The following is a 19,450-nucleotide window of genomic DNA, read 5'->3' as shown; positions in this document are numbered from 1 at the left end:
TCTGCACCACACAAAATTTTTTTCAATGAGTACATACTAGTTTCCTAATTTTTAAAATACTGACAAGTTTTTTTTTTTTCAAGTCAAGCAGCGTAATTTAGAACTCGGAGGTTATTCAAGATTTTAAGTAGAAAGGTAACATTAGAAAACGATACTGATTTCTTCAGCAACTACATAAAATGAACTGAAAGAATAAAATGGGGCAAAAACAACAGTTAAAAATTCTTTCTGTTACCCTCAAAACAAAAAATTCAGAAAATGCCAACCACTTACCTGGTCCTCCAAGAAGCTGTTCAAGGTAAAAGAGTAAAGCAAAGCCCTTCTCATAGGGAACTGAAGAATACGCCACGTCAGGGTCTACATTCGTCAGATCAACCACAAGTTTGGTGAAAGGATGTGTCTCCCCAAAAGTATTTATCTGCGAGACACAAAATTAGAGGACTGTTCGAATATGAAGTCTGGTTACCAACATGTAAACAAGCTAGTAAGGAAGTGTTATTACACTCAGTGGCATAACGTTAGGGGAATCTAGAACTTAAACTTAGAGACTGGAAATTGTAGGATATGTTAGGGCAGATTTCCGGAAGTCTGTTCATAGAATGGCTACTAGCGTAAGGTTCCGTGATATTTCTTGCCCAATAAAAGACTAGAAATATGTTTCAATGCCTGGTTAGCAAATTCAGCTCTCAGGAGAGAGCATTTAAAAATGACAAAAATAGGGGCTTCCCCGGTGGTGCAGTGGTTAAGAATCCGCCTGCCAATGCAGGGGACACGGGTTCGAGCCCTAGTTCAGGAAGATTCCACATGCCACGGAGCAACTAAGCCCATGTGCCACAACTACTGAGCCTGCACTCTAGAGCCCTCAAGCCACAACTACTGAGCCCGTGCGCCCAGAGCCCGTGCTCCACAACAATAGAAGCCACAGCAATAGGAAGCCTGTGCACTGCAATGAAGAGTAGCCTCAGCTCTCCACAACTACAGAAAGCCTGTGCACAGCAACGAAGACCCAACGCAGCCAATAAATAAAACAGAAAATAAATAAATTTTTTTTAAAAAAATGACAAAAATACACCAAATGAAATTCAGAGTAACCAACTCCATTAATCGCAAAGCCCCAGTGAGGTCCTACGGTCATGAACACGACTTTACAGGGGATAATGACACATGTAACAATAGAACATCATCACACCAGCATCTGTTTGATTTCCCACATGGGTAAAAATGACTTTCTTATTGCTACTTGCTGCTTTACAACACCTACACAACTTGGGATGAATGCTTTTAAAAGTGTGACTCATTTACCGAATTCTGGAGTTCTCCCCATCCTCCCAGAGCATGAAAATGTCTGAACTTTTCACCAAACAATCGTCCACAAATGTGGCGTTCCAAGTACACAGTATGCCCTTCATTTAACCTGGAAAAAATTGAAAAATAAAAACACTGACAAGGCTGAGAGAAAAAGGCACTGTCATCAATAAGATATTTTCTAGATATTTTCTTTTTGGTGTTTCCATGTAGCAAAGCAATTGTAAGGCATGAATACTCCAGTCTAAGCAGACTGCTCTGCGTGGCTTCCTTGCATTCAGTTCAGAACAATGCGAAGCTCAGACCAGAAGATGGCAGCAGGGGAAATGAAGCCATGGCTCTGGTTTTATGTGTCCACGTATTAAAATGTGACCATACCAGGAACTAAATAGCATCAACTGAAAACATCTATTCTACTTGACATTATGACAAGTGTTAGAGAATTTTTTAAAAATCCCTGTCTACCAAGAGATGATAACAAAGATATACACACAAAACAACTCAAGGTGGTGGAAGTCAGGGAAAGAAATTAATCAATAACAAGAACCAATTAAGAAATAGTAATAGTAAATCTTACCAAAAGTGATCCCAAGTTTTGTTGGTTACTAGATTTCCTGTCCAACTATGAGATATTTCATGTGCAATAACCTAAAGGAAATAGTGGAAGTGATTAGTGGTAAAATTGATTATCTTAACCTAAAATAACTCATTATGTAAGCATTCTAGTTCTTCCAAGTCCACATTGTTCAATTTATTTTTTTACACATCATTCAATTTTTTTTAACATTAGCTGAGATATTCAAGGCAATATTCAGTTTGGCAAAAAAAAAAAAAAAAACCACCCCCAAAAAACAAAAAAACCCCACAATTTAGCTAAAGATAAAAAAGTATAGCATAGTTTAAAAAATTTGAAACAAAATATTATTTAGAAAATGATACACCACTCCATTAAAAAATATTTATAAACATATGAAGAGATCAAACCATAAAATGTTCTTAAATCTGTTAAATCCTATTGATAATGTAGTAATGTCTTGCAACAAGTATCCCCAAGTTATCTTTTATAACTATGTCTTCAATATAACGACACAATGGATATTTTAAAATCAGTTGACTTCCAATAAAAAGCTTAAAAAAAAAATCAGTTGACTTAATATTTCTTGAGGGTAAGACCATGCTAATAAGTTTTAACTTACATTGGAGAGTGACTTGTCACCTGCCTAAAAAAGAAGAAAGTTACCTTAGTATTTCAGAAATCAAATTACAGACTACATTTAAAAGGCTGCGTATGTCAAGACGTAGTATTCTGGCGTTTATGGTCCACTGTATTTCTGCTGTGGCACTCCAAAGCGTTCAAAAGCAATGTGTATTGAGGAAATTTTTTTAAAACGCAGGACTACAAAATAGCATTATTCTTTCTCTCCCTAATTTTGGGAGTTTTTCCAATGCTACAAGAGCCAGTATACCTGTCTCTAACTCCCAGGAAACATTTCTCCCCTTCCATTTGTTTAATATCTGCTCTTATTTGCCCCTATGTACCTTCATTCTCTCCTTACTACCTGCAGTATATTTAAGAAAAGTCTGGAGTATCCTATGTCTCCTATGGTGTGTTTTATTTAGTTAGTTGTTACTCCATTACTCACTAGGTTCTAGGAAGGATTTTAAATAGCTAACAAAGGCATCTAAAATATAGCTATACGCTGTGGGCTAGTTCTTTCCTAGTCATGGTAAACTGAATTTTGCTTTGTTTGTTTTTTTAAACCAGTACCTATATGCCAAGTGTAAATGGTATAGTTTCTTTGTCTGGACACATAATTCATCAATAGACTGTTGTTACACAGCCCCCTCCCTCAGCATCCCCAAGCACCGTGAATACTATATTCTTTTCTCCCAAGTGGCCAAATTAGTTTCTTTAGAAAGCTGAGGTGATGATAATAACACAATAAGCAGTAAAATAAGGAACAAGGGTTACATAAATAAGTGAAAAGACTTTTTAAAAAATATTATTAGGAGTCTAAGGTTCTGCACATCTAAGTTTATGTTTGAGGAAAACTCAACTTCAAATGAAGAAAAATTTACACTTACCAGCAGAGTAGGAGTTACAAAAGTGAGGCAAGGATTTTCCATGCCGCCGTAAGGGAAGGATGGCGGCAGGACCAATAGGTCATACTGCCCCCAAATATATGGACCTCCCAGATCTTCTGCAATTTTAAGCATAGATTCAGTCTGGAAAATTAATGCATATACATTTGTATGTCTTAATCGTTGCCAGAATAAATTTCCTGAGAGTGTACATTGCTTTCTATGAAGGCTATGCATTAACGATTGTTTATTTTAGATGAAAACGACACCCCAAAATGCATAAACTGCAAACTCACATAAAATAAGATATACTATTTGATTCTTTTACCACATTACTGAAAAGCATCACATTTCATACTCAGAATCTTAAATCTACTATCTACCACAGTTATTAAAAAGGGTAACTTATTGACCAACCTCAGAAAATTCGTAAGCAGACTTTTCCACCTGCTCTTTCTCAGACCATACCAACGTCCTTGGGCCAATTTGCCTGCAAAATGAAAAAGCTTAATAAAAATGAAATTCAAGGCAAATTACTCACTTGGTTCTAGGAAAGATTTAAAGTGTTGTACAGAAATCCTTACAGAAGGAGTGTGATTTACCACGTGCTTATGGGGAGGAGGTGAGGCTAAATGGCTTCTCTGAGGTACAAACTTCTTGTTGTGAACGTGGCAATAAATCTGCATGTCTGTAAGGGGATGCAGTCTGGGCAAGTGAAAACTGAGACATGAAGTGCCCCCAAAGGTTAGCTTACTAGTTCTGGTAAGACCTTTAGGCATCTAGTTTCTTCCCTCAATCTTACAACTATAGAAACCCAGTCACAACTCAAAAAGAGATTATTCCAGATCGGGGGGGTGGATATAAACTCTGTTATGCACTTAAAAGTTGAACACTTTTATATAAGAAAAGACAAATAGAAAAAGAAGGAAATCCTGTCACATGCTGTAACATGGAAGACACTTAAGGACATTATGCTAAGTGAAATAGGGCAGTTACCAAAGGACAAATACTCTATGATTCCACTTATGAGGTATCTAAAGGAGTCAAACTCAGAGAAACAGAAAAATAGAACAGTGATTACCAGGGACTGGAGGGAGGTGTAAATGGGAGTTATTGTTTAAAGGGTACAGAGGTTCTGTTTTCCAAGATGAAAAAGTTCTGGAGATATTTCACAATGTGAATATACTTAACACTAGTGACTACTGAATTATACATTTAAACTGGTGGAGATAATAAATTTTGTGGGGTTTATTTTTACCACAATAAAAAAAGAAGAAATAGAGCTACATATCACTTATATAGGACTACAACTCAAAAATACTTTTTTCATCTAAATTTCATCTTAAAACTGTTAAGCCATGCTAAACCCCAAACAATAAGTCCTTGCCTTGATATCCTGCCCCAGAGAGGATTCTAGTGCAGTGCCTCTCAAACTTCGATGTGCACGCAAATTATCTGGGGAGCTTGTTCAAATACAAATTTTGATTTAGTAGGTCTGGGATAGAACCCAAGGGCTTGCATTTCTAACCAATTCCCAGGTGATGCCAAAGCTATTGGTTTGTAGAGCACAGTGAGTAGAAACGGTAACCAGTGCTATCCAACATAAATAAGAGCTACAAATGTGAGCCATGTGTTTAAATTGTCTAGTAGCCACATTTTTTAAAAAAAGGCAAAATGAAGCAGATGAAATTAATTTTAAATTTTACTAAACCAATTTGTTTTTTTAAACCAATATATCCAAAATATTATCATTTGGACATGTAATCAGCATAAAAGATTATTAATGAAATATTTTGCATACCTTCTTTTCATATTAAGTCTTTAGAAATCCAGTGCGTATTTTACACTTTCAGCACATCTCAAGCCACATGTGGTTAGTGGCTGCCGCTCCAGGCAGCAGAGTTCTATGCCAGGCTCTAAAGCCAGATGGCCTAGGATGGGTCCCGGCTCTGACATTTCCTAGCTCTGTGACTCTGAGCCAGTTATTTAAACTCACCAAACATCAGCTTCTTTATTGGTAAAATGAGAAGGAGTAATTGTATCCATTCCACAGAGTTGTGAGGATTCAAGGGGATACTGCACTGGAGTTGGTACCTGATGAGACCTGATAACTGTCAGCCACTGTGACAATTATTATAATTATCACTTAGTGAGTGCCTCCTACAGGCCAGGAGCTTTCCATATGTTACATTTGTTAATCCTCACAAAAATCCTTTGAAATCAATATGATTATTTCTAGTTTTTAGGCAAAGAAAAACTCAGAGAGGTGAGCTGCCCAAGGATGTGGATAGTTAACTGCTAGAGCTGGAACCAGAATCTGTGTTTGCCTGATCTGTCTACCGTGTTCACATTTCTGGCAATTTAAAGAATGTGATTACTACAGCCATTCTTAATTTTCAGCTGTTTAGAAATAAGAACAAACAATAAATTAAGAAAGAAGGGCACTCTAGCTGCTGGTAAAATTTTAACAAAATATCTTATATTTCTGTAATATTTATAAGGCTTCCAAGTGCTTTCAAATAGTTTATCTCATTTGTTGCACATAATCACCTGATGAGGAAGGAAAGGGGGATATTACAATTTCAAGGAGGAGGAAATGGAGGTTATGAGATGTGACTTGTTTGAACATTTTTTAGACTCCAGGTCTATAAAGGTAAGAGCATGCTCATTCTATAATACTTGGAAAGTCTAAGGGGGTGACTGGTAAAGATTTTTTAATTTAAAATTAATTTGCCACTTACATTTCATGATTATATTTGAATGCTTCTAGAGTTGTCAGCTTGGTATCTTGTGAAATACAAAAATGATCTACCAATTAATCATGACAGAGGTTCGAGACACTTAAGGTTTAATTTTTTCATAAACTGCAAAATTTGTTCAAAAGCTCACCTGCTTTCTAAAGCTCCAACAACCAAAGCAATCAAGTAGCAGGGAATCGGAACCTAAAGGGGGCAAAAAAAAAAAAAAAAACCCACGCACACCACATGCTTAAATTAGTGTTTTAAAATGTTACAGAATAAGACAATTTGTATTCAAAAGTAAGTAAATTTCCTTTCAAATCTCCAGACATTCGTGTGGACTACTTTCCTCTTGAACTGCCCAAATGGTTCTCATTTTTGAGAGGTCAAATAGTTCAAACTTGAGATGTAAAAACATTTCAAAATGTCTTATTTCCCTTTTATCCCATTACGAAGGAAAGCTTCTGAAATGTGAAAAACATGATTGTATATAGAAGCACAAGGTACGTTTTAAGCATTTCACAAAAATTAACATATAAGAAGGCAACTATGCTTTTAAGTTGTCATTTTCTCTTGAATTAGAAAAACTTTGTTTTAAATTCCTTTTTAAAACCACTCCTGGTACATTTGAGAGACATATAAAATAACCCAGCAATGAGCAGATGCTGAAGGTTTTGGGAGCTGGGTTGGGGGTAAAATTGTCCATTGCAGCTTACTTACCTGTTCTGCTAAGGGAGGATTTTAGAAAGCATCAAGAAACACCGCCCCCCCCCCCCCCCCCCCGCCCCCCATCCCACACACACACTATTCACTAAAGGTCAAAGATACAAGTCAAACTATCAGCTAGGAATTTTAACTTAAAGGACTGTAACAGAGTGCTTTTTGGTCTAAGACAGCTCTTCCATCTGTAAACACTACACCACCACACGCCCGCACTCTGGTACCAGGGCAGGTCAAAGCGTAACTCAGAAACAGGAAACTTATACTCCAATAAAGATGAAAAAAAAAAAAAAAAAGAAAGACGAAAGAAACAGGAAACCTGCTACTAAGTGGGATGTAGAGAAACGGGATTAGGTGTGCCCCCTATCATGCCTGTCCAGCACCCTCCTGCTTCAATACAACGCTGCAAATAGAACCAAATATTTTAAAAGCACAAAAGGAAAAGAAATGAAGAGAACAAAAAGCAGAAGCTGCTTTCTAAATTCTGAAATATTTCAAAAGCCATTTTGCTCTCTGGATGGGTAAAAGCTATTTGTAGTTCACCACCAACTAAAACACAAAATATAGACCCCAAAAGATCTTACTTTTTGGCTGAATCTGTATATCTTCCTGCTCAGGTCTTCTGGGTCAGGTGCTTCTCCATCACGAATGGCACTCATAAGTGCCACCAGTTCTTTAGGGACAGACACCTAATCGAGAAGGAACGTTATTGCCAGATATAAATAAAAGGTCCTATGTAAAATAACCTTTTCCCCCACTTGTTGACTATCGATACAATAGACTATGAACCCAATACATTCGTATGTGTCAGTTTTATTAAATAGAATTAGCAATATGTAAAACTGCCTCTTTTAAAAATGAAGGTGAAATAGCTACCTGTTGATTCATCCATCCATATTAAAAGCATTTGTTAGAAACTAGATTAAAATCCCAGCTCCACCACCACTTACTAACTGCATAGACGTGGGCAAACAACTTCCCTAAGCCTTAGTTTCTCCCAACAAATGAGGGTAATACTTCATAAGATTGTGTCAAGGAATAAATAACATAAATGAAGAGCTCAGCACCACGCCTGGTAATGGCAGCCACCAGCCCTGCTCCCTTCCACACTCTCAGAAGAAATTCAAAAGGATGCTATACTCACTTTAGATCAGAGAATACAATTCCTAAAAATTTAATATTTAAAACATAAACTTGGAGTTACAAATTCTACTTTTTAAGGGTCATGAGTGTGAGAAACTTTTAAACTTATTGCTGAGAAATGTGAAATAATTTTCTCTGGAACTTTGTATGGAAAAGATCCTTACGGGGCAAACCATATAGTCACTTAAGTGTGTACCCTAGCTCCAGGATTCTGAAAGTCTCACTTCTAATGAACGCCAGAATAAAGGGCCATCCTCTAAGTATCAACGATCTAGCAAACATCCATGCCGACAACGCGAGACTTTTCATGTTCTTCCTGCACGGCCCAGTCCTCAAAGCTATTAATGAGGCAGCCACGGAATCAGGAGCTCCAGAACCAGTGCTGCAACAACCATAGATCCTAGAGCTAAAAACCTAGGAAGTACTTTGGTTCCACTTCCTCCTTTCATTTAGGCAGTGATATGCTACACAGATGAGACAGCTGAGGTTGTGAGGTCATACGATTTGCCCAAGGTCATGCAATGATTAGCTGGTGGAGAAGAGTCCAGAACCTGGGATTCTTGGTCTCCAAGTGTAGTTTTCTGCAGCACTATGTAGGGGTGGTTGCTTGTGGGATGATGTGGGAATCAGGAAGGTCCCGTAAATGCTGGTTGGTCCTCAATTCTATTTGCCTGGTCTAGGTGAGTCTAGCCTCTGGGATAGTATTTATTTATTTATTAAGTATAGTCGACCTTTTCCTGAAAGGATTAGCAGTACCTATGACAAGAATAAGCTGGAAATGTGTACAGGTAAGTCTGCAATATATGCCCATTAGGATTCCTAGACAGATATCTACATGGCTATAAAGTGCATTTTTAGGACCTTTAATCCTACAAATATCAGTTTTTCAAAGTTAAAAAGAGTTGCTCCCAAATTCTTGGTTTTAGGTCCAGAATTCTGAATTCCTTGTAAAATCAAAATGACACTCATTTCCTTTTTTTACACGTATGTTTGAAACTGCCTTTAAAACAGAGATTCAAAATGAGATCCACTGCCTTTTCTAAAATATTTCATGGAATTTAATCAAGTAAAATATTTCTAGCTATAAAAATTCAGTTATCTCTGCTTATCATTTATACCATGTTTACTTACGTGGATCATCCGTGTTCACGGACTGGAAGAATTAATATTGTTAAAATGTCCGTATCACTCAAAGCAACCTACAGATTTAATGTGATCCCTATCAAAATACTTGTGTGGATCATTGATTTCGGCGAATAATTTCAGTAATATTTACCTCTGCGCTGTAGGTTAATTTCACGGAAGGAGTGTCCTGGCAAGGCAGAATGGCTCTACAGTGGATGGCCTGGGAGGGGGAGGGAAAAAAAGGAAGCTATTTCCCTGTCTCATAAATTAAGCCATTAAGAAATCATTACAATTGCAGCATTGTTCTTAGACACATTCCTTTTAAAAATAAAAATGTCTCATATTTCTTCAGCTCTTTTAAAGTAGCAAAAGTAGATTCGTGGATAAAAAATCTGATTTTCCCTTTTAATGTACGGTCAACCCTCATTTCAGCTGAAGCATGAAGCAACTTTAAGCAGTGATTCCTGAGTAACAGCAGTGCCCAGTGAGAAGCTATTAGGAACCCTGACAAAAAAAGAGAGCTCTTCAGTGAAATAAATTTGAGAACCATGGCATATTACATGCCTGTCTGGGGGAGTCACTAGGAACCTTAGCCTCCTGAGGGCTCTGAAAAGACCTACGTAAAGAAACCTGTTTGAATTCTCATACTTATTTCAACATGAAACCCATCTTCCTCAGGTTAATTATTAACATCTAATGGGGCACCAGCGTTCTGAGGAACACAGCTTGGGAAATGTGGTTAGAGTTGTGACATTTTGAACTTGCAGCAAACTTTGAAAGTAAACACTGGGAAGACAAGGAAGAAAGAAAAGTCTCTTTCAACACAATCTAGACATACTCACTCACATAATATGTAGAGTGTTTCTTTGCTTCCGCATCAATCTGTCATAAAGGTCAGTTGCATCAAGAGGAGTGACCAGAGTACCTACAGTTTCACACCCTGGCCTGTGTACAGATAAGTCTGCATCTACTGCTGGTGAGCAAAGGAACCCCAGCCTCACTGAGATGGTCTACTGAGCTTCAAGGAACACTGATACTAACATCGCTCTCTGAACTTGTTATAAATCCCAGACGTACTTCACGCCTCTGCAAACTTCCTTCTATCCTCCAAACTCCAGCCCTTTTCACTTCGGATCTAACAGATTCTCCAAAGACAGGGGATCCCCAATGACCTCTAGATGGATTAAGTAGAATTAGAAGAACCACTACGTTCTCTCTCCCAAAAAGTTTCCAAGACCATGCTTTTACAGTTCCTTAAAGGTCCCTGGTTATGTGACTCAGCAATGCCAGGGGTGGGGTTTATATGTATCTCACCGGATGAGACCAAACCCAGGAAAACATGCATAAAGAACAGTCGTAAGCAAACTCATCAAACAAATCATGTCTACCTGCTTCCTATCAACTGTAATAATTTCTTATTTGAAGTGAAATCTTTCTTCTATTTCAAAAACTGTTTCCAACAGGAAATGGAATAGTGTGTTCAAAATTCACAATCTTGGGACTCACAAATCTTGCATTTCTTGCCAACTTTATTTTTCAGGCATTCCATAAGAATTACTGATGAAAATCAGATAAGAGAGAGTGCATAATGGGTACATTCTTGCCTAGAACACGATATCTCTGCCAGATCAGTGAACTATGGGTTTCTTAGACAAAAAAAAATTCATTTGGCAATAGAAAGTAAACATGTCTAAATCAGGTGTCAACATTGCTTCTTTTTAGACTTGTTTTCAAATGTGAGCCTACCACAGTATCTATCACAGAAGAATAGTAAAAGGATTTAATACACAAAGTACCTTACACAGTGCTTGGAAATATAGTCAGTGTTTAATGAAGTGAGTTCCTTTAATTGTAAACTATTTGACTACTAAAAGAATTCGTTTTTTTTTCTTTCAGAAGAGAGTTTGATTCTTATTATCCTTGTGACAGATTGTCTCTAATTATGTGGTTCTTTATTCTTAGTTTTTAAACAGAAAACAGATGTAGTCTAAACCATATCATTTTAAAGGTACATTCAATATATTTACATAATATGTACACTTGTCAATGTACAAGAAAAATCTGGAAAGGCTACACACCAACTCGATGGTTACCTCTGGGCAACAGTGTCTGGAGAGGAATGGGAAATCTGAACTTTCCCTTTCTCTTTCTTTATTGTTAGCAGTTTTCACAACCAGTACGTATCTTGTTTAACAGTGTTTTCCTTTCACTTAATGACCATTTATTGAGTGCCCATTCTATGCCAAGTTCCATGCTAGGTGCTGAGGATGTGAATATAAATGTGATCTAGATAGTCCAATCTAGGTAGCCATGCTTTCAAATTAAAGGAAGTTTCTCTTTAAGAGTAATATATGAATGTGTTAATAGTGACAGATACAAAATGAAAACATAGTTTCCATAAGATAAAGTACAATGCTCTCTTAGGTAAGATCCGTAAGACCACTGTCCATTTTGCTTCATTCAACTGCATGAACTGGGAATAATAAATCATTCCAAGTTCTTTTTACCTGGCACTGACTAAAGAGATAGGGGTATTCCTTTCCAGAAGTTTGTTCAGGAGTGAGCCACTGAAGAGCAGAAGATTTTGGAGATGTCTCAAAAGAAATTTCTATAACAATTTCTTGATTTCTGTATGAAAGGAACAAATACATTAGTAGAGTACATTTCAATCTAACTAAAATTTGAATTCATAATACATAAATAATACAAATAACAAGTAATATTTTATGAGGTCTCATTACTGATTGAGAGTAAGGTCTAGGAATGCTGGTCTCGCACATTCTTACCTGAATGCCAGCCTGTGAGTCCTTTTCTCTACATGGTAACTGCTTATAAAGATGTAACAGGAACTAATATCAGTTGAATACCCCAACCTTTTTTCTGTGATATCATGTAACCTTTTACAGTGGCGGGAAGGTAGAAGAAATAATTTTGGAACTCTGACTACCACGGTGGTGGGTACCAGAGCATGGCATAGGGCAGTGCTAGTCTGCAAACTGTTACCGGACAAGTTAAATCAAGAACTTGAGAGTAAATTTTTACATCTGTTGAATGTATAATAAAATATATGTGTTTATATTTAACCTCTTCTCCCTAGGAATAAATTTTTATTGCATTTCACAAGCGTATCAGCCTGTGGCAGACTGGAAAACAAAAACTGGTCCTTCACCCCAGACAGACTGAGCAGCACTGTTAATGAGGAAACAGCAGAAGCCCTGGAGACCAGAGGCCATGCCTGTGCTTGAATCCTGACTCCACCACTGACTAGTGCTGTGAATGTGGGCAAATTATTTGACCTCTCTACACCATAGTTGCTTCATCTGTAGAATATTATTAATAATACACCTCACAAATTACGTGTGAGTGTTTCCCTTCTTTCTCTGAAATGGGAAGAAAAAGCATGAAAACACTGGCCACTGAAAGGTTGCAGTAGATCGACCTTGTTCTAGGCCAGTGGCTTTCCACCCTTTTTTCCCTCCCCAGTATGGCAAGGAGTGGGATATATTCCCAATATGACAGTTCTGGCTACCACTTTCTTAAACAAGTCGTCTTATCTCTCTGAGGTTCCCTTTCCTCAACTGTAAAATGTAGATCATACCACAAAGGGTTAGTAGAAGGATTAGATAAAAGAACACATCTACAGCACTTATCTCAAGACTGGTACCTAGCAATGCTTCTATGTTTGTCATTATTGCTATTCCATTAATAAAAGTGGCTGGCCTCTGGGGAGGAGGTGAAAAATGTGCAGCTTGTAAAGCTTCCCAGGTGATCCTGAAATGCCTCCCTAAGGTGGTGCGCTCGCACCACCACTCCAGGTGTTAATAAAATGATGAGTGAAGAAGTGACAGTTATCAAAAGCCCTTTCTTGAGTATTTCATGCAATGAATTTCTTTAGTATCTTAAGAACATGTAATTTTCACTATACGCTTCAATTGCAACAGCAGATTGGTAGGAGTAGTGTACCAATTACTACGTACACACCAACTAAAGATAAGAAATGAAAAAAATATCTAAATTAAGTGAAAATACATATTCCCCTTATTTAGCTACAAAAGAGAAAGTTGAGAATTTTCATACTTGCACAGAGCAATAGGAAGAGAGATTTCCATTGGTGAGCCTTTGTAACTTTGTCTTTCTCCAAGAGCATATTTGACTTCTTGTCCATTGATGACCACTTTTTCTATTGTAAGGTCCTTTGTATCCAGAATCTAGAAATAAATTAATATTTTATATGATAAGAAAATAGTTTTATGCACTAGAGAAAACTAATATTAGCTATAGGCTAACTACAATGATTACAGAGTAGAACTAGTTTCTTAGGGAGAGGAAGATACAGAGTGCGTATATATTGTCAGGTAATTCTGGGACAGTCGCACAGATTTCCTGCTTTAAGTAAAAGATCTAAATTAAAATGCCTTTTCTTCTGTCTCCTAAAACTTAATTTCTCTACTATTAAGAAATTCACCTATAACTTGTTTCTTTCATCATGACTCCTCAACATATCTTACCATGTATTTCTTCCTAGAATTCATATAGTCCTACTGCTCTGTACTACTTTCACATATCCTCAATTAAAACAAACCTTGGCACTTGTTAGGCAAATAAGCAGACTGTACATCACCACTGTTGTGTATCTAGAAAAAGCCCAACCTGGTATGCCAACTCTGACCAAATGACCCTAGAGAGGATTAGGAGAGCATACCTACTTGCCATGGCCGATTAAAGACAACTTCTTTGGGTAGGAAGCGAGTGGCAGCAAGTATCTGAGGATTTTCCACCCCAATAATCCTCTATCTGAGCGCTAGAAACCATACCCTTGCATTCTCTCGCAACTAATCTCTTGGTCTAGAATCTTCAGCCTTCCTATGCCACAAGATTGTTTCCAAACAACCTAAATCAACCTCCCGTATCATCCCTCTGCCTGCTCTGAGAACTATTCTTCTCCTTCCTTTCTTAAACTCCAAGGGAGATCTGTGGCTGCTATTTCCACTGGCTATTCAATCTCTCCTCCCTTCCCCCTCCTCAGGCTGCCTTCTAGCTCCTCTTGATCACAGGTCTTTTTTTTTTTTTTTTTTTTTTTTGCACCAGGTCTTAGTTGCAGCAGGCAGCCTCCTTAGTTGTGGCATGCATGTGGGATCTAGTTCCCTGACCAGGGATTGAACCATAGGCCCCTGCATCGGGACAGTGGAGCCCTAACCATTGTACAGCCAGGGAAGTCCCTCACCAGGTCTTTTTTCTGTTCAGTAACCTTGACCTCTGCTGCTCATGGCCCTAATGGACCACACTGTCTGTTCGAAGCCCTCTCCTTGGCGGCTTTGACTTCACACATCAGTGGTTCTCCTCCTTGTCTAATGCTTTTTCTTCCCCCTCCTTTCTAACTCCTAAATATGGATATGTCCCTAGGCGCTAGCCTTGCTCTTTTGGTTTTCTTACTGTATTCTTCCCTCCCTAGTTCTTGCTCATGCCCACAACTTCGCCTAGAACCTCTGTGCAGATGACTGTCCATCTATCTGCTAGAGGGGATGCAGCTGCATCCCCTCCAGCAGATATCTCTAACTGCCTGCTTGGTATTTCCATGGGAAATATCTCATATTCAACAGGCTTCCAGAAATTCTGAAAACAAAGCCACCATTAAGTTTGCTCCCCTAAGTTTGCTCTCTCTGCTGATTTCTCTATTTTGTTGATGAAATGCCTCAACTTTCCTAAGGTTTAAAACAGAAAAATAATCCACAATGGATCCCACTTCCCAATCCCGCACAGCTAATGAAGAAGTTTTTCTTTCACACTGTCCTCAGACTTTTTCTTTCCTTCTACCACCACCCTAGGTCAGGCCCTACACTATTAGAACTGCTCACTTTCTAACCTTCCTACCTCTGGCATCCTTCCCTTGAAATCTGGCCTAGAATAGCATTGGGAGTTAGAATGCCAAGAAACAGCCACTTTCCAGTCACCTCTCCTTTGTATCAGTTAACTGTGAGTGATAAGCTCAGGAAAATTTAACAGTTTTATTCTTACCTCTCTAGAGTCAACAATTTTTAGTTGGGAAGAAATTTCCACCCTGGTTTCATTATTCTTTCCCTTTCTTCTTTTTAAGAGCAGCCCAATTTGTTATGAGTATCATCTGTGTCCCTCCCATGGGCAATTATTTCTTTCGGGGTCTTTTTGGGGTCCCTCAACTGTTGCTTTTCTCTAAATTAAACTGATTGATCTTCCTGCACTTGCATATTCAGTAATATTAGATTTTATATCTTAAGAATAACGAAGTTACTCCTTTGCTCATATTGTAGCACCTATTTCTGAATATCTGATTTGTTGTAAAAACTTGATTGGAATATCTTATGTATATAAACTACTTATGTCTTTTATTACTCTTATAACCATAAGGGTGAATTATTTGGGTCATTTCACAGTGGAACATATTCTATTTTCTGTATTGCCTAAACTTTTCAAATCTGTTCAGAATCAGAAGACTATTGTAACTATTTTTTGTGAAACCATTTTCATATCTTTTGTGTTTGTTACAGCAGTTGCCCAACTGTTTCCAGCAGCACTTACTGCACCACATGATAACAATTTCTCCATTAGACTGAGGATCCTTAAAAAGAAAAAGTTACTTAGGCTTGCATTCCCAGGGTTTAACACAGTGCTGGAAAAATAGTAGGCGCCAATTAATGTTTGAAGCAAGTCCTGGACCAAGAGAAAATAGACAATGCAATGTTTAAGCTGTATATCTCAAGTCCTAACCTCAGCTGTCACTCCCAAATTACTTAAGAAATTCCCCTTCAAATTTCACTGGTAAATGTTATTAAGCAATTGATCAAAAATAGTAATAAGAAAGAAAAACAAAGGAAACTGGATAGCTGACAAGTTGGAATTAATAATTTAAAAATCTTCTCTTGAGATTTGGGGAATGTGAAAACAGGCAGGTTTTTAGATTGGGACACTGAGGGGACATTCTCTTCAAAATTTAAGTGTCCTGACTCTTGCTTACTCATGGATCAGAGGTAAAGGTTTTGTTTTTATAAATGAGTGTGCAATGTCATATTAAGCAGTGATAAACTATCAAAATTCACTGTCTTTTAATAAAAAGAGAGATTGCATTGAAACAGGACTTCATTTCCGCCAATCCTGCCTGGGCAAAGTTGTCTGCAATAAACGATATCCTGGCACTTCAAGCAGACCAACGTACAGCCTATAAGGAAATACTTATCATCTTGCATATAATGCTTTTATTTATTTATTTAATTTCCTTATAGTACTTCTGGTGACTACATATCAATACATAGAGGAGTCTACCTATTTTTAAATCAGAATTAGTCTAGCAAAATGCTAAATGACAAAGTAAGAAAGTTACATGCTATATTAGTTCATATTTATGAACTCAAAATACAGGTCTATTACTCAAGCAGGAAAAAGTCATGAAAACCACCAACTCTTATCTAAACTTATTATACCCAATTAATGACCCCACTGATTTCATCAAGCCTACAACATACCTTATCGCTGGGCTTCAGTAGCTATGGCCACACTACTCTATGCAAAATACACTGTGGCTGGTCTTTTCTTGTTCCTCTTATTTCTAAAATGCATATGTATGAAATTCTTCAGGTGAAAGGTACAATACAAATACTAACAGACAACTTGAGAGAGAACACTGAAAACAGGTTATGTTGTACAGATAAAATAATTTAATAACACTCCACAAATCTAAACAAGTTTTTCATCATTCAAGTGGCTAGAGAGCTTGTAGAAGTCCTTATTTTCTAAGAACGGCAATGTTACTTGCTTCTGGGAACCAGCTATTAATAAATTGTATTGAGACATCCTTAGAAAGCTTGAATGTCCCACACGTCCTTAAATAATTAGAAGAGAAGGGTGATAAGAATCAAAGGTAGGAAGGACCATGAACCCGGAGAGAGCTGCACGTGGAGTCAGAAAGCGGAGATTGAAAGTTATCAAAGCAGGGCTGGGAATTCTAGTGGGTTTGAGAACTGGCAGAGAGAGGGTGAGCTGTCATAACCTGCAGACCTGCGGGTTGAAATAAAGAGGCCTGGGAGGGAAAGGTGGGGCTGAGAATCTGCAGGATGTAGGGCCTGGGACATAGCTGAGACTGTGGACTGAATAAGGTGCACTGGGGACTGGAAGAAATCTGAGGCCTGAGGAGGGAGTTCTGGGCTGCAGGCCGAGGAAATGGGGAGACCACAGGGGGCATTAGCGCTGGGAACTAGGATTAGCGGGGGAAGGATTCGTGCTAAGAAGAAACTTGAGCGCTGGGTGAGGAGCGGGGCGTGGAACGGGCACTAGATATGTCCAGGGACTGGGAAGGAAGCTTTGGGGGGAAGCGATGGAGGAGAAGGCAGGTATACGTGGCGAGTGAGGAAGGAATGCGGAGACTTAAGTTAGGTTGGGAGGGATCGATATGCGGCGCGTGGGGGCTGAAGAAGGGGACGCTGAGAAATGAGTGGGGGCTGAAGAGGAGGGGCAGACCATGGGTTGATGGCTGCGAAGGAGCACCAAGGGATGCGCGAGGCAGGCGGGGGCGTGGGGCCTGGAAGGGGCCGAAGCGGGGCGAGGGACGGGAGGCGGGTGGCCAGGGAGAGGCGGGCACTGGGAGCCTGTCCCACCGTACCAGGCTGCGCAGATTGTCCTCCTGGGACTGGACGGTGAGCGCGGCGGTCCCGGTCAGCACCCGGCGAGCAAAGTCGACGCTGCAGCGCAGGTGCAGGTGCTTGGTCCGGCAGACGGACGCCGGGGAGGCCAAGGAGCAAGTGTCCACTACCTCGGGCATGGCTGTGGCGAGTCCCGATGCACGCAATTGGCACCCCAACACTCCGCTGCCTGACTACTGGACTGAGAGCGAGAGAAGGAGGGAGGGAGGAAAAGCAGAGGAGGAATTCGCGGCGCCCGCCGGGAAAGGAAGTTTCTTAAAGTCAGAGAAGAGTGGGGTACAGCACGGGTGGAACTACAAGTCCCGTGGTGCAGCGCGACAAGGAGTGCGCTTTGCTCTCTGGGAGTGTGTCGAGGGGCGCAGAGGTGGATAGATTTGGCTCCGGGAGGGGGACGAGGAGGAAAAGGAGGCGTGTGGAAGTTAGAGGGAGGGTGAGCCGAGGGAAATAAGTACAGCGGGGAGATCGAACTGAGCCGTTTCATTTTAGTTCCATTCAACTTCGATGGAAGTTGCAATGGCAGTAGAAGAATGTCAGGCCTACTGGTGGTTGCAGATAGTAAGGGAGGGGCGGGTAAAAAGGGATAAGAAGCCTGTTAGAAGGCCTGCTTCTGTGCAGTTCCTCGTTAGTATAGTGGTGAGTATCCCCGCCTGTCACGCGGGAGACCGGGGTTCGATTCCCCGACGGGGAGGCACGAGATTGTTTTTTTTTCTTTTCCTCGCCAATAGAACGAAAATCTTCATACAAATATTTCAAAAGCTGCTGTGAAAGAGTCATCGTCAAGATTTATATTTTAAAGCTGTTTTGTTGCTGCTTTCCATTTTGGCAACCCAGTACAAGTGAGCTCACTTCTGTCAGTTCAACAAGCATTTCTTCAGTGCTCATATTGTACATTTCCAGGCCCTGGAGATCTAAAACAGAAATAAGCCACATTTCCATCTTAGAAACTTAGAAAGATTACCTCAATATACCCTAATGAGAGAATTCTATGATATGAGTGTGCAGTGGCCGCAAGGGGAATGCAGAGCTGGGACACCCTGGAATTGAGGAAGGGGTGAAGGATGACTTGCCTGAAAAATGGAACCTCAGAGCCGAAACTGGGAAATTGGAAAAGGACGCGCGCGTCTCAAAGGACCTTAAACAGCTGGACCTTTAATCTTGAATGCATGAATGGGGGACTTATTGAAGAATTTTAAGCAGAGGAGCGACATGGTCAGACTCATGTTATCAAAACAACACTGGTAGTATTCAGAGAATGGTATCAAAACCAGAGTCAGGAAAGTTGGGAAACTACTGTTAAAAATAGTCCAGGAAGAAGATGCTGGGAGTCTGACATAGGCATGTAATAAATATGGATAGAGAGGAAGGAATGGAAGGAATACTTAAGAGATAAGTGGTTTCACATTAAGAAGGAGCATAAGATGATTTCTTAGGTTCTTGGCTTCAGTGGCTCGGTAATCATTAACAAGAGGTAGAGACCATGTGAAGAGGACAGATTTAGCTGGGAAAGATTTAAGTTTAATTTGGGACAAATGGAATTTGAGAATGTATGGAAGTCGGAGTGAAGATGTCCTTGAGATACTTGGGTATTTAAGTCAGTAGCTCTGGGGAAATTTTCAGGTAGATATGAGAGTATCACATAATGTGGTCAGTGAAACTATGACAGTGGGT

General features: G+C 39.3%; 1 protein-coding gene and 1 non-coding gene across 2 annotated transcripts in view; one reads left to right on the top strand and one right to left on the bottom strand.

The window, feature by feature from the left end:
- Nucleotides 1-18,056, bottom strand: part of LTA4H (leukotriene A4 hydrolase) — a 29,287-nt gene extending 11,231 nt beyond the window's left edge. The window contains exons 1-12 of the mRNA XM_057741348.1: nt 17,743-18,056; nt 13,191-13,321; nt 11,621-11,741; nt 9,265-9,333; nt 7,430-7,534; nt 6,277-6,329; nt 3,805-3,877; nt 3,391-3,531; nt 2,502-2,525; nt 1,883-1,953; nt 1,303-1,414; nt 274-418 (exon numbers count right to left, since the gene is read on the bottom strand). Coding sequence (XP_057597331.1) covers nt 274-418; nt 1,303-1,414; nt 1,883-1,953; nt 2,502-2,525; nt 3,391-3,531; nt 3,805-3,877; nt 6,277-6,329; nt 7,430-7,534; nt 9,265-9,333; nt 11,621-11,741; nt 13,191-13,321; nt 17,743-17,901 — 1,204 coding nt within the window. The 5' untranslated portion in view covers nt 17,902-18,056. The remainder of the gene's footprint in view (nt 1-273; nt 419-1,302; nt 1,415-1,882; nt 1,954-2,501; nt 2,526-3,390; nt 3,532-3,804; nt 3,878-6,276; nt 6,330-7,429; nt 7,535-9,264; nt 9,334-11,620; nt 11,742-13,190; nt 13,322-17,742) is intronic.
- Nucleotides 18,057-18,398: 342 nt separating this feature from the next.
- Nucleotides 18,399-18,470, top strand: TRNAD-GUC (transfer RNA aspartic acid (anticodon GUC)). Its single transcript has one exon. It is a non-coding gene; the product is annotated as a tRNA-Asp (tRNA).
- Nucleotides 18,471-19,450: the final 980 nt, after the last annotated feature.

This window comes from Hippopotamus amphibius, chromosome 7 (genome assembly GCF_030028045.1).
Source record: "Hippopotamus amphibius kiboko isolate mHipAmp2 chromosome 7, mHipAmp2.hap2, whole genome shotgun sequence".
Classification (NCBI taxonomy): Eukaryota; Metazoa; Chordata; class Mammalia; order Artiodactyla; family Hippopotamidae; genus Hippopotamus; species Hippopotamus amphibius.
Note: the sequence above shows the minus strand (reverse complement) of the source record. Positions and strands in the feature narration are given on the sequence as shown.